The 12,717-nt window shown below is 44.8% G+C and overlaps 1 protein-coding gene across 11 annotated transcripts in view; it reads left to right on the top strand.

The window, feature by feature from the left end:
• Positions 1–1,507: 1,507 nt before the first annotated feature.
• LOC135917740 (uncharacterized) overlaps positions 1,508–12,717 on the top strand; it is a 224,577-nt gene continuing 213,367 nt past the window's right edge. For 3 of the 11 annotated variants that reach the window (XM_070536093.1, XM_070536094.1, XM_070536095.1), the window contains exons 1-3: positions 1,508–1,731; positions 9,175–9,201; positions 9,506–9,532. In XM_070536093.1, coding sequence (XP_070392194.1) covers positions 1,728–1,731; positions 9,175–9,201; positions 9,506–9,532 — 58 coding nt within the window. In that variant the 5' untranslated portion in view covers positions 1,508–1,727. Of the gene's footprint in view, positions 1,732–9,174; positions 9,202–9,505; positions 9,533–12,717 lie in introns of those variants that run through there. The other 8 variants (XM_070536085.1, XM_070536088.1, XM_070536092.1 and 5 more) reach the window with 6 other exon arrangements.

Genomic DNA, 12,717 nt, shown 5'->3' on the forward strand with positions numbered 1-12,717 from the left:
TGCTGTGAAAGTGTTGTTGACTCTCTTCTATGATTCGGATGGTATAGCGTATATACTGAATTTTTGCGGAAAGGTAAGACAATGAACTCAGAACGCTACATTGACACCCGGAAGTGAATGTGGGTCAGATTGCAACGCAATCGCAAAGAAACTCGTACACAGGCAATCGTGCACCACAATGCGCATCCGCACACAAGCGGATGTTGAATGTTGAAAAATGAAGCCACCATTTGCAGCTGACATTGCAAGCTTTCTACTGATAGCTGTATCAGTGCTGGCTGTCAAACTCAAATAAAGGTGTCACCTTAGAGGCATTACTTTCGGTATCATCGTCGTAGATTTCATGTATTTGCGAAGGCAACTACATGTGTCGTTCAGAATTCTTCAGGTGGCTGCGACGACCTCCACCCACGATATGTAATTCCATCTCGCCCCTAAACTTACATATATATATATATATATATATATATATATATATATATATATATATATATATATATATATATATTGATACAAGGCAGAAACATTTAAACAACGCGCGCAGGTTCGTGCGCCCCCTCAAGACGACAACGGCGTATTGAAGGAAAAGACGACGAAATAATGGCACGTGTTTTCCCCGCACGCACCCGCATCGCAGGTGGCCGTTGTCGGCGTCTACAAGAAGAAGACGAGGTGAAGTGACGCTCGAGAGAGAAGAAGAAGGCCTTCCTGATCTCCCGTTTAGAACGCGGCAGTGCTTTTTATTTACCCCAGCGCACAAGTTCGCCCAGAATAAATAGTTGTATCTGGATTCCCTTAACTGTCCGTTACAATTCTGGTCGAAAACACGTGCCATTATTTCGTCGTCTTTTCCTTCAATACGCCGTTGTCGTCATGAGGGGGCGCACGAACCTGCGCGCGTTGTTTAACTGTTTCTGCCTTGTATCAATATAAATAAGTATGACATCAGAGAGGACGGCCTTAGCTAGTATGCTCGGGCCTGCTACTCCGATGTATAGAAAACGGAAAGAAGACAGAAAAGAGGAGTTATAAAAGATAGTGAGGAGAGTAAGAAGGAATACACATACAGGGCGTCACGGATGCGTTAAGCCAAGATGTTCACCGAAAACAAAAAAGACTCCAACAACACACGGCGGTATATATAATTACTAGACCTATGGTGTTCCGTTGTCAGTCCTCTGACGACCGCACACGGAAGGTATTACAACGGTGTTGGCAGCATGTTTTTTATCTTTTTCTTTTGTGGAAGAGCTTGGCTAAAAGTAGCCACAGCATCACATATACACTAACCACATAACACACTGGTTCCCTTAAGGCTTTGAGCCTAGTCCTGTGGCATTCAAATGCCGAAATCAGCCCATGCCGCTGTTGTAGCTGTGCAATCACACATTGCGGACATATCAGCACTTTACGAGATTGTCCCCTACCAATGGCCGCTAGCGCAGTAGGCAGCGTCTTCCGCCGTGAAGCGTATAGAGGACAGCCGCGAAACAGATGTTGGAGTGTCTCAGAGATTTGGCAGCGTTCATGGTATTCTGTTCCATGGTATTCTATGCTTACATTGCGAATTACAAACAGTTTTTTAGTGCACATAATACAGTGTGCCCAGCTGCGCCTAAAGAAGAAGAGATCGAAGCTGCACGAGCGCAGAAGTGCGTGTATCGAGCTCCGGTATCGCAAGGCGCCCACGTAACCTGCTTCATCTTCTGATCTTCCGAAGCGCAGCCATGGGTAAGCAACAATCGTTCTGCTTTCTGACTCGCGACATACGCGTAAATATATGAGACTGTTTCGTATTTTATCCAGAGGTTCCATAAAGATTGCTTCAGTGCGTCCCAGGCGGTTGCGAACAAATCATTGCCGATGGCTTCCCGCAAGTCGCTTTGCTACGGCTACAAATACCCGTCAGTAAAAGGCGCAGTTTAGTTTTTTTTTTTTTTTGGGGGGGGGTGCATTTCTGCGGTCGCTGTCGCCGTCACCATGAGGTTCCCTATGAGTAAAAAAGCCTGTAAGAGTGAGCTGGCCAACGCAGTTCAAGCTCGCGTGCGCGAGCGAGGAACGCGGCCCGGATTCGTGTCCCCTCTTGTGGCAAAAGAGACAGGGGCGTGAAGCCAGGGACGTGGGGCGTTCTCTTACGGCGGCTGCTACAGTGCGCCGATGTCGTCCTTACACGCCGCTCCATACACAGTGCAGACAGCCGGTGCGTCTTCTACGACGTTGGCCAGGCGAATCGCGGACGCCGTAGTAGACGCTTTGGCGGACGCCATAGGGACGCGTTTCCGGCGTTCCTGTGTTTTGAAAGCGATCTGCGACGTGTGTGTAGCGCGCGCACACGCGGGCCTCATTGTGAAAGCGATCTGCGATGTTTGCAGAGAGCGCATAGCACCGGTAGGTTCGCACCCGTTGTGCTTTAGACGTTACGTTCCCGCTGAAGCGAAGTATGCATAACGGTAAATTCGCTTGCTGCTGCCGCGAATCCTCACTCTAGAATTTTCACGGCGAGTTTCCGCGCTCATCGAGCCAGATGTGTTTCTGTTTGCCTGCTTAATCTAGTTAAAACACGTTGACGGGCTGGTTGGTTTGAATCCATAATCGAAGGTGTAAGCGCGACTGACTAAAGGACATAGGAGCAGACACAAAAAGACACCGCTGTCTCTGTATGTGTGTTTCTTTCTACGTCCTCGTTGAGTTACGCTTACACGTGCTATCATTGTTAAATAAATTAGCAAGCAAATGTTTACACAAGTTTATACGGCCGTTAAAACTACTATACATTTTCGTACAGCTATCAACTAATTTGCTGTCGAAACCGATGCGTCGCCTTTCGGCCGTAACTGCGATATTGTTTTGATAAATATTAGCTACATAAATGGACGCTGCTCCATAAGAATGAATTATTGAGGATTCTGTCCGGCGTTGCCTCATTTGTCGACGTCGCTGATGTATTTCAGTGATTTCAACGGCTGATATATTGTTGTGTGAACGCATTTATCTGTTTGCTGCATACATGTGGTGATTTGCACGAGTAAGTTGTGCTACTAAAGACTAAGCAATGTCAGTTTTTAAGGTGCTGCTTCGTTTGAGAAAACTAATGGCTGTCACCTGTTAGGACGAAGCAACAAGTACCGATAAAGTAATGTGGGCCGATTTTACCAGAAAATGGTACTCTATTGGCAAGCGATAAGGACGTGCCTGCTTGGAAAAGATTGTCGTATGGATCTGCGACATTTATGGAAATCCATCATGCAAGAAGTTTTTTTGTATGTTTACGAAAATTCTACAGGAAGTTTTACGCAAGCGTTGATCAACTGGCACAAATTTACGCAAGGCGACGCAAGTGCATTACTGTTTTGCTGAATTGTAACGCTGACACAAACGCGATGCATGTTTAGGCAAAAAAAAGCTTCGCGTTAAAGCAACATTGTGTGCCCCTGTTCGAGCGATCCATCCATTTAAGTCAATGTGTCGCAAACGGGAGGTAGAGAAAGATGTCGCGGAGCGTTAGGAAGGGCCATACATTCAGGAAAAATTATTAATAAATCATGAATATTTGAACATGGCACAAGACATTTACGGCCATTGCAGGCAATGGGGAAACAAGCATTAAAAACTGGGTCTGCCACCATAGCGCAGTAAAGCCTCAATAGTCTCATACTTTGGTGTCATTCTACCAGATGTCAGTTCGGTAACAAGGCTGGTAAGCTACAGCGCGTGCGCTTCACTTCCAGAAAACTTACCTTGGCGCTGGTATCGCTTGTTCTGATGTTAGCACGCAGGATAGTATAGGAATAAACTTGATTTTTCCAACTGTTTTGAAACAGGGCACACAATTATATGTATATATATATATATATATATATATATATATATATATATACATATCTTTAAATTTAGTCTAGCCAGTTCAAATGCACATTGTTATTAGGAAGATCTGGCTCGGGTCCAGATCGAATACAGCCTTTCCAATGAACGTGAAGCGCGGAAATACATTTCTGAAATACCACCTGCAGCGACGTTATTGAAATGTGCTTCATGTATGAGAGAAAACAAATGAGTGATATCGGGAAACAAAACTTTAAATAAGGACCAAGATGTTTTCATTGAAACTGCCGAAAATTGCAAACATGAAAAAATATAGATGCACGAAGTTTGGAAAATTCTTACTTGCACTAAGAAATATATTGGAGTTTCGTCAGAAGCATCAGTTAGATCATCAAGAACCCACTAATTTAATATACTACCGCTTACATGGATGACTATAACGTTGAGAAGATTTGTGCCAAGACGTATGCTCAAAGTTGAAATACATCTATGGCTTAATAAAATAATCCGCATCTCACAGGGACTACATTTTAACTTTTAAATGTAGCAAGCTCCATCTAATTCGGTGCAATGGTTGTACAGTAAACTTACATCTTATTTCCTATGTATTTAGTACGAGGCTGCAAGCAAAAGCTTCCTCCTTGCCTGCTCTCCTAAATGGCGATAAACTTTTGGAATTCCGCAGAACTATATTGAAGTGAAACAGCAGAAGCTTGATGTGGGCGAGTTGGTTTTGCATACTTGAAGAAGAGAGCGCTACTAAGACGTGGACTAAAAGAAGAACATGTACGACTGTCAAAGCGCCTTCTCCGTCGTACATGTTCCTCTTTTAGTTGGTGTCTTCGTTGCCCTCTTTTCTTCAAGCATACAGTGAAGTGAAAGTCCTCGGCGAAGCTTACATTCAAGACTACCTAGCAGCACTTAGGGAAAATGATCGTTATCGTACAGACGAGCTGTGACATTTTATGTATATCATGTGTATGAGCAGCATAGTGAGAAAGGTGTCACAGGATTTTATTTCCCTAAAATAGTAAATAAAATGCTAAAAAGCACCCGCCATTCCACTGCTGCGAACGTTGATTTCCACCGAAGCTGTCCAGCACACAACAGAGACGTGGCACAGAATTTAAATGAATGGTATGAGCTAATTTTATTTCCCTTGAGCGGTGACGGCGGTTATCGCTAACACACACATTTATTTGATCGGCGAGTCTTGATCGACGGCACACAGACGCAGTTATTAAAAGTCAGCGACATACGAACGCTTAAATACATTTTCTTGATGGCTGAGTCTTAATCGGTGGTGTTTGTTGGTGGTCTTAAGTGGACTTAGTTGGTGGATTTGGTACGTGCCACTTTACGGGACAATATCGTGTCACTCTACGCGCGCTTCATGTTGGGGGAATATTTATCCGGGACAATGATCAAGCAAAACAATATTAGAGCGAAATATACCACGCTTATCAACTGGGTAGCGCGAAGAGATGCAAAACACCGATGAACTTCTTGGAAAATCTAAGTGCACACATACGCAATATATCCACCACATATATGTAGGAGAAAAATTATCAAATATTCTAAACGCACTGACTGAAAAAGTGAAAACCCCCAGAGTGCAATGACCGTGTTTTTTTTTTCTTCTTAAGCTGCACCGGGAGCCAATTGAACTAGGTTAACTAATTTAATTTCTGAGAAAAGCAGTCACGGCAACTATTGGACGCTAATACGAAAAGCAGTGTCGGGGAAAAGATATCGTCTATCTACTCAGATTGAATTGGCAAGACCGGAAAGCCGTTTCCGTTAGAGTGTAACGCATAACAGCACTTTTGGAATCTAGAACGTGGGGAGCCGATAGGGCTTTTATTCCGAATGATTGGGCTGCTAAAGAATTGTGGCTGTGGCGCAGAGGCAACCAGTTCTTTAGGGAATTAACGCAGGGCTGATAATCGGCTCTGATGACCAAGTTCCTAGCTGCCATTCAATATAAACGCCCCGTTTTTCATCATCGTGTATAGCTGCTAACTAAAAAGGCAGGGAAAACATTTATTGACAGTCTGACCATGTATGTAAACCATTAAAACTGGGTGCTCAATGTGATACCACACTTCGTCTACAAACACAGCTGATGTGCAGATATCTATACGTGTATGTGAGGCGTGCCGTTACTTTAACTCCTTCATTTTTATCCTTGTTATAGGGCACCGGAAAACGGAAAGCAGCCGGTTATAATGCAGAAGCCGCTTAGTTGAGCGGACGTACTGTTAGGAACGGCATTACATTTAGGTATGAAATGTAAGCGCAACATTCTTTTCTCAAAAATCCGACTCGAGAATAATTTCGTTTACACCCCTAGAAAAGAACGGAAGGACGCAGCTACCTTTTCTTTAATTAAAGAAAATCTGGCGTTGTAGGACTGGCGACATGATTACATGGCAGTGTGCACCACCTCAAGTTCTTTAACATGCGCCTAAACAGAAGAACGTTTCATTAAATTAAAGACAGGTACATAATTTTCAACACCGAACTCTCGGCCCGACGTTGACGCTGGGGATGGCGCTCGGCCGCGGCATCGGTGGCGTAACATCACCGCATAAACTCCGCTTCGCAGACTAGATCAGCCGCGCGAGCCGCCGTGTGCGTCCGACATTGCCGCTTGCGCTCCACAGGACGAATGCAATGGCGCACACCCCCTAAACAATGGCTCATACCCCCGCAGGAATGTTTCTTTGGTCGGACAGCGAGCGCTTGGCCTTGGCATATAAAGCGTCGCTGTAAAATCGCAAAGTACGTATTAAACACTAGCTACAGACATGACAGCGTCAGAGTTTAACTTGAGTATCCCACAAAACATAATTTCTTTTACGCGGAAATTCGAACACAAAGCCCTTTTCCAAGCGGCGTGGCCCGCTCGGTTTCTTGCTACATCGCGCCTCGCCTCGCCTCCGCGCATGCGCAAGGAAGCTTCGGTTGCCAGGAAGCCCGACAAGCAGCCAGGAATCTTAAACAATTGTGTTTAACCATACAGATGCGTCCACAAGATTAGTCGCACTCATAGAGTTTTTCACTATAACACCTAGAGAGTAATCTGGCGCCACTGTCTATGGGAGTTTCTTAAGGGGGCACCATGCCGTCATCGGAATGACGGTATATGTGTCTGCGAGGGTCGTGTCGGCTGGTGTTGTAAGAGGCTTCGTCTAAAACGTGGATATGGCTACGCAAATAACGTGGTCTCAAAGTTAAATCTTCATAAAGTGTTTCCATTCCCGCATATTACATCTTTACTCACCCACGATGCATGACCAAGCGAAGAAAAGCAAGAACAGACGACCAACTGTTTCAAAGCGAGCGCGAACCTTGTCGTCTGTCCTCCAACTTTAGCGGCCCACTGACACTTTTTTACGTTACATGTAGTCGTACACACAAATAACAAGTTCTCATAGTTAAACAAAACATGTTTTCGCGTAATAATAAAGCTAAAACAGCTTTTCACGTGCTGTTCTAGTAGAAAATGAATCATTGTGACAGACGGAACGGTACTTGCCAAGCGCGTCTTCAAGGTGTCCTGTCTCTACGAGAACGATGCCAATCCGAATCCACAATACACCGGCATTCCCATGCATACCACAGCGCAGCAACGCCAGATTTCCCTCTAGGTAATGCAGTGAGAAACTCTATGGTCCCACATTGACCGAAAGGGCACGTGGTGCATTAGCGAGTCTTCGATGGCGCTTTCATAGCAGGAAATAACGTTACTAGATAGCTCGGTACGGTAACAGTTGCCCGGTGTACACGTAGCTCGGTTGTGCGTTCCTGGATTGACCATGTTATCGCCTTTGTCGCTTTTATGCCTGATGTGTGTTTCAGTAAATGTAGTTGTAAGTCAGCGCTCGGCCTTGTGTCCTTTCACTGCTTCGTCGTCTTGTTGATCCTGTTACCGTTAGGAATGTATACCAATTCGGTCAACTTTTCACTTTAACCAAGTGGTTAATTGAGCAGGAAAGATATACTAATTGCTACGCTTCACTTATATGTTTATTGAGTTAATGTGCCTTACGACATTCGAAGGAAGTGTTACATGTAATTGTGAATTTCTGTCCCTATCAAAGATTACAAAGAGAATCGGTGATGAGAACCAAAGATCCACCTATGTAGGTGTAGCGGCCTACACCGCTCAGATGACATCGACGAGCCGATTGCAGACCAGTCCATGTCCATAACAAGTGCTGTAAGTCTGCCTCCCGTACTGGTGCAGCACAGTACGCGCACAGTACGGGCAGAAGAGTCGTCGATATGTCCCCAACGCACGCGGATGGATGGTGTGACAGTCGCACTCACGCGAACTCTTCCAAACGATATCTCCTCGAGACGGGTGAGACCAGCCGGAAGGTCGGAACCACAGCGAGGTATGAGAGGTCGCGCGGTGGGCCTAATAAATTCTTTCTAAATTTGCACTGTTTAAGAGTGCGGAAGCGCGAGGAGAGGCAACGGGTGCACGACCATCAAGGGACGGTATACGGGGTATCTGCTGCGGTAGGAGCGGCAATCTTTGAACGATGAATCCAGCAAACTCGAACTGGCCGTGCTTGACATGCATTCGGACATTTGCATGGGATCTGGTTTAATTTACATTGCTTTCCTTCAAGTGTACCCGCCAGCACTGGACGTGAACAGACGCGTGCAGTACACTCTGACCTTCTACGATGACCACCTGTTTCCTGAGTGCACATCGTCTCCCACTGCGGACATGCGCCTATGTGCGATAGTCCCAGTAAGATTTAGACATTTCGTCCACGCACAACACTGAGTTTAATACAATCGACGGAATTCATTCCAACAATACCTGTGGATTCATTCTCATTGAGAGCCTTAATTTCGGTATAGTCTCTTCCAATCGAAGACGTTAACGTTCTTTCGCTGCGTCCATAATGTAATGATTGTAGAATGTCTCTCTCCCTTTTTTAGGTTTCTTTGTGTTTCTTTCACGCCCGCGCCACTTACCAGTCACTCTGTCTTTTATTTATCTTCAGCTGATAGTCAGTTCTTTCCCGAAACCGATCAGCAGGGTCTCATTTGTCACAGGTATTAGTGCTTTGGATATATGGTTTCTTTAACCGCTTGAATTGCTTACTACGGTGAGCCGAAAGACACGCAATAAAAGTGATTTCTGGACTTTTCACACGAACACCGATGGTTGCTTCGAAAATTCAGATTTAGTTTAACATAGAACATGCCGCGTAAAAAGAAACACATCCTTGCCTTCAGCTTGAAAACAAGATTGTTTCAAAATGCATCAAACGTCCCTCTCATGCCATCGTCACTTACCAGCTGCAATATTCTTTTTTTTTATTTCAGAACCAAGTCAGTTCTACCCCGAAGCCGGTAAGCAGGGGTCCTTTGTCTCTCCTATCACTGTATTATTTCGATTTCTGTTATTTTTTCATACCCGTAAATTGTTTACTATGCTGAGAAAGAACACACGGTGATTTATTGAATTCTAAAGTGGGCACATATCGAAGTTTCGCAAGTACAAAGTACGATAGATTGTTATGTGCCAAAACCAGTCCGCGAAGATCGAGTCAGTGATTTTTACCTTCAGCTTTGAAATAAAATATTTTCTAGTGCCTTTAACGTTCTTTGCATGCGATCACCGCTTATAGGCGACTCCATTCTTCTTGTGTTCCAGGGGATAGTCAATTCTACCCAGGTACCGGTAAGCAGGGATTCTTACGTTACTGATAATGTTGTTATCGTAGGGGGGGGGGGGGTTGATTTTTTATTGGTGTATCACATATACGTGGGATGGGAGGCGAAGGGAAAAGTCATTCAGGGATGGCTTGAGGGAGTCCTTCGCGCCCACGCGGCCAAGGACAGCAGCAGACGGACACGCATTTTGTTCACATTGTCGTACACTTTCACAAAACCATCATATTAGACACAGCCTTGTCATACACTTTGACAACACCTCAAATTAAACACATCACTAGTTACTGCTCTACACTTTGGTTAGCGTGATAGGTATATACGTCATGAAGAGCACATGCAAAGGTGCGATGAGCTTAATATCGTCAAGGAAACTAAACTTTGGAGAAGGCAACTGTCGTCTTTGCGTAAAGAATATATTCGTTCGATTTTTACAGATTAAATGTCCATGATGTCCAGTGGAGTCGGCAAGCTGATTCTGCACGCGTACGTGAAAGTGCGCGGTTACGCAGTCATCCCACTGCCTTTCTCTCGCCAGAAGTGGCGGCTGCTCAAACCGTAACTTTGTCGCTGCTGTAAAATTGATATTTAAATCAAAGTTTTATTTGCAAACCTTTCTTGCAGAGTTGTAGGCACTCTAGATACGTATTTGGCCTCAAACACCGAACACGTTTACTAGGCTAGAGAAATTGTGCGGAGAAGAAGCTGGTAACGAGTTCATCGACCGTGTCAACAGAGAGTTTCATAAAATAATTACTCGAGAGAAGTGTGGTGCTAGGGTGCACACAAGCTGCAAGCCGGGTTATTCAGCCAGCATACTATTGGTGCTTATTACATGGATTTGCCTACACTTCATCCTTTCGATTTGAGTAGGCTTTATGACTTTGCGCACTAATCATTTCTAACTACGCACGGCTGCATAAAAATTTAGGAGAACAATAATAAGATTGCCTGGCGGTAGGATTCGAACAGAGGACCGCTAAGACACAAGCATGTTATGGAAACAATTAAGTAACGGGCGCATACGTCGACAATGTGCATAAGAAAAAAATATAAAAATAAAGAAAAATCGAGAAATATTTTGCGGATGCTTAAGCTTCGCCTTTAAAAGCGGAGCACGATAGCATTCAAGGACCCCTGACCGCTCCTCACGCTTTCCGGCAACTACATCCTATGTAACCGTAACGTTTGCCCAGAAACGCTGCCGTCGAACGCTATGCACGAAGGCAAGCTTTAAGGTTCTCGACGGCACGCTGCCGCGCATGCGTGGAGGCGAGCGCCATCTGGATGATGGTGCAAGGAACTTACAGGGGCGCGCCACTCTATGAATGGTAGAAACGGCAGTAAAGGGGCCTGTGTTAGGTTTTCGCGTAAAATAATTATATGTGCTACTATATTCAATTACAATTCGAAGCTATGATATGTGCAGGTCGTGTGTAGTTCGATCTTTATGATTGTTCTGAGGCATCTTACTTTGAGAGTTCCAGTTTGTTCAGTAACGCCTCCGCGCCAGGCGGAAAGCCTGCGTGATTCGGAATGATTTTTCGCTCGCGAAACGGTCGGCTCCGGCGCCGCATGCCACACGCCAACACCGTATGTATTGCAATACGGACGGGCTGTTAGCGCTGGAAAGACTGACCCCGCTGGAAAGCGCTGGAGGGGATGGTCCAGTAACGCGTCGATCGTGTTCGCCACAGTGCATATATATACGGTGGGTCCTTGCTAACTTGGACCAAGATTTAAAAGTATATATATATATATATATATATATATATATATATATATATATATATATATATATATATATATATATATATATATATATATATATATATATATATATATATATATACTCTGTACTCCAAGTAAACATTTGTGTGCAATATCCAGCCTCTCTCTATTTCACTGCAAACAAAATTACAGCTTCGGATGACATGCTGCCATTTAATACTAATAGTTGTTCTTTCAAAACCCCACTTCACATATGTACACATGCACACATGTGTCATGAGCCAGTAACCAACAATGCTTCGCTTTATATACATGTCAATTGGAATTGAGTCTGGAAAATATTTTTTTCGGCCCTAAAACATTGCTATGTCTGTTAATCTGTGGGCGATCTTGCCAGGCTGAGTTTCCAACAGTGCCACAAAAAGAGTTTCGCTAACTTCTATGGTCAAAGCCCACCCAGAAATTACATAATGTGATTTCTGCCATGAAATCACAGAAGACACAATACCACCGCAGATAAGAGCCAGCGACGTGATTCATTGTAGTTGTGCCAGGTCACACTCGTGTGTCGACTGGATGAGCTGCTGGGCTTCTTGCGTGAAGGCAGCCACAAAGCCACCACGAAGCCATTTTCTTGTACGGTCATGCCGTGTACAGAGTTGTAGGGAGGAGGACCGCACCATTTTCAACAGAAGGTTCCAGCCGGCAATGCTATTGCCGTTAACACACCTCTACGTTTGTTCGCAATGAATGATTGGACAGAGTGCTTAGGCCTGAATGCAATAATCAGACTAGACAAGAATTAATTAGGCCAATATTTAGTAAATAAATATAGTTGTCGCTGTTCTGGCAGGTATGTACTACAGTCTCGACCAACACTAGCAATTGTTCTCTGATCTTCGGAAGGGTGCTCCCGCCGTGGTTTTTTTTTCGTGCCTAGTCGAATGACGAGCACACGGAGAAGATCGGAAGGCTCCACTTTAGCTCGCAGTTTCCTGTGATAGGCCCACGCCGGTTCAACAGACTACGCGAATGTCAAATTCAGACATTATTTTGCTATTTTTCGGAAGCGGAGTTTGAGAATAATGGCCATTATTCGTTTTTATAAATATTCTTCATAACTAGTGAAGCAGCGCGCAAAACACTCCAATAAAGAAGGAAAGTAAACAAATAAGAGCGCTGAACGGGCTAGTGCGTTGTTCTTTATTGTGATAGCGATTATCTGAACCCTCCAGGCCTATGTTTGCCTTGGCCGTTGGCTTCGCTGTGATGTTTCGTACGACGGCCAGGAGCGATAACGCCTTTCTCACGCGCCTTAAGCTGCATGTGCGAGTGAAATCAAGCGAGGGGTGCTGACGTTCGAGTCTCTATCTCGCCCGCGCGAAAGGGAAGAAAGCTGGGAGGAAGCGCTCCAATTTCCCTCACGCCCGACGCACCCACCGTTGGTGGGAGGGAGACTGGGCG

Source organism: Dermacentor albipictus, chromosome 3, assembly GCF_038994185.2.
Source record: "Dermacentor albipictus isolate Rhodes 1998 colony chromosome 3, USDA_Dalb.pri_finalv2, whole genome shotgun sequence".
Taxonomy (NCBI): domain Eukaryota; kingdom Metazoa; phylum Arthropoda; class Arachnida; order Ixodida; family Ixodidae; genus Dermacentor; species Dermacentor albipictus.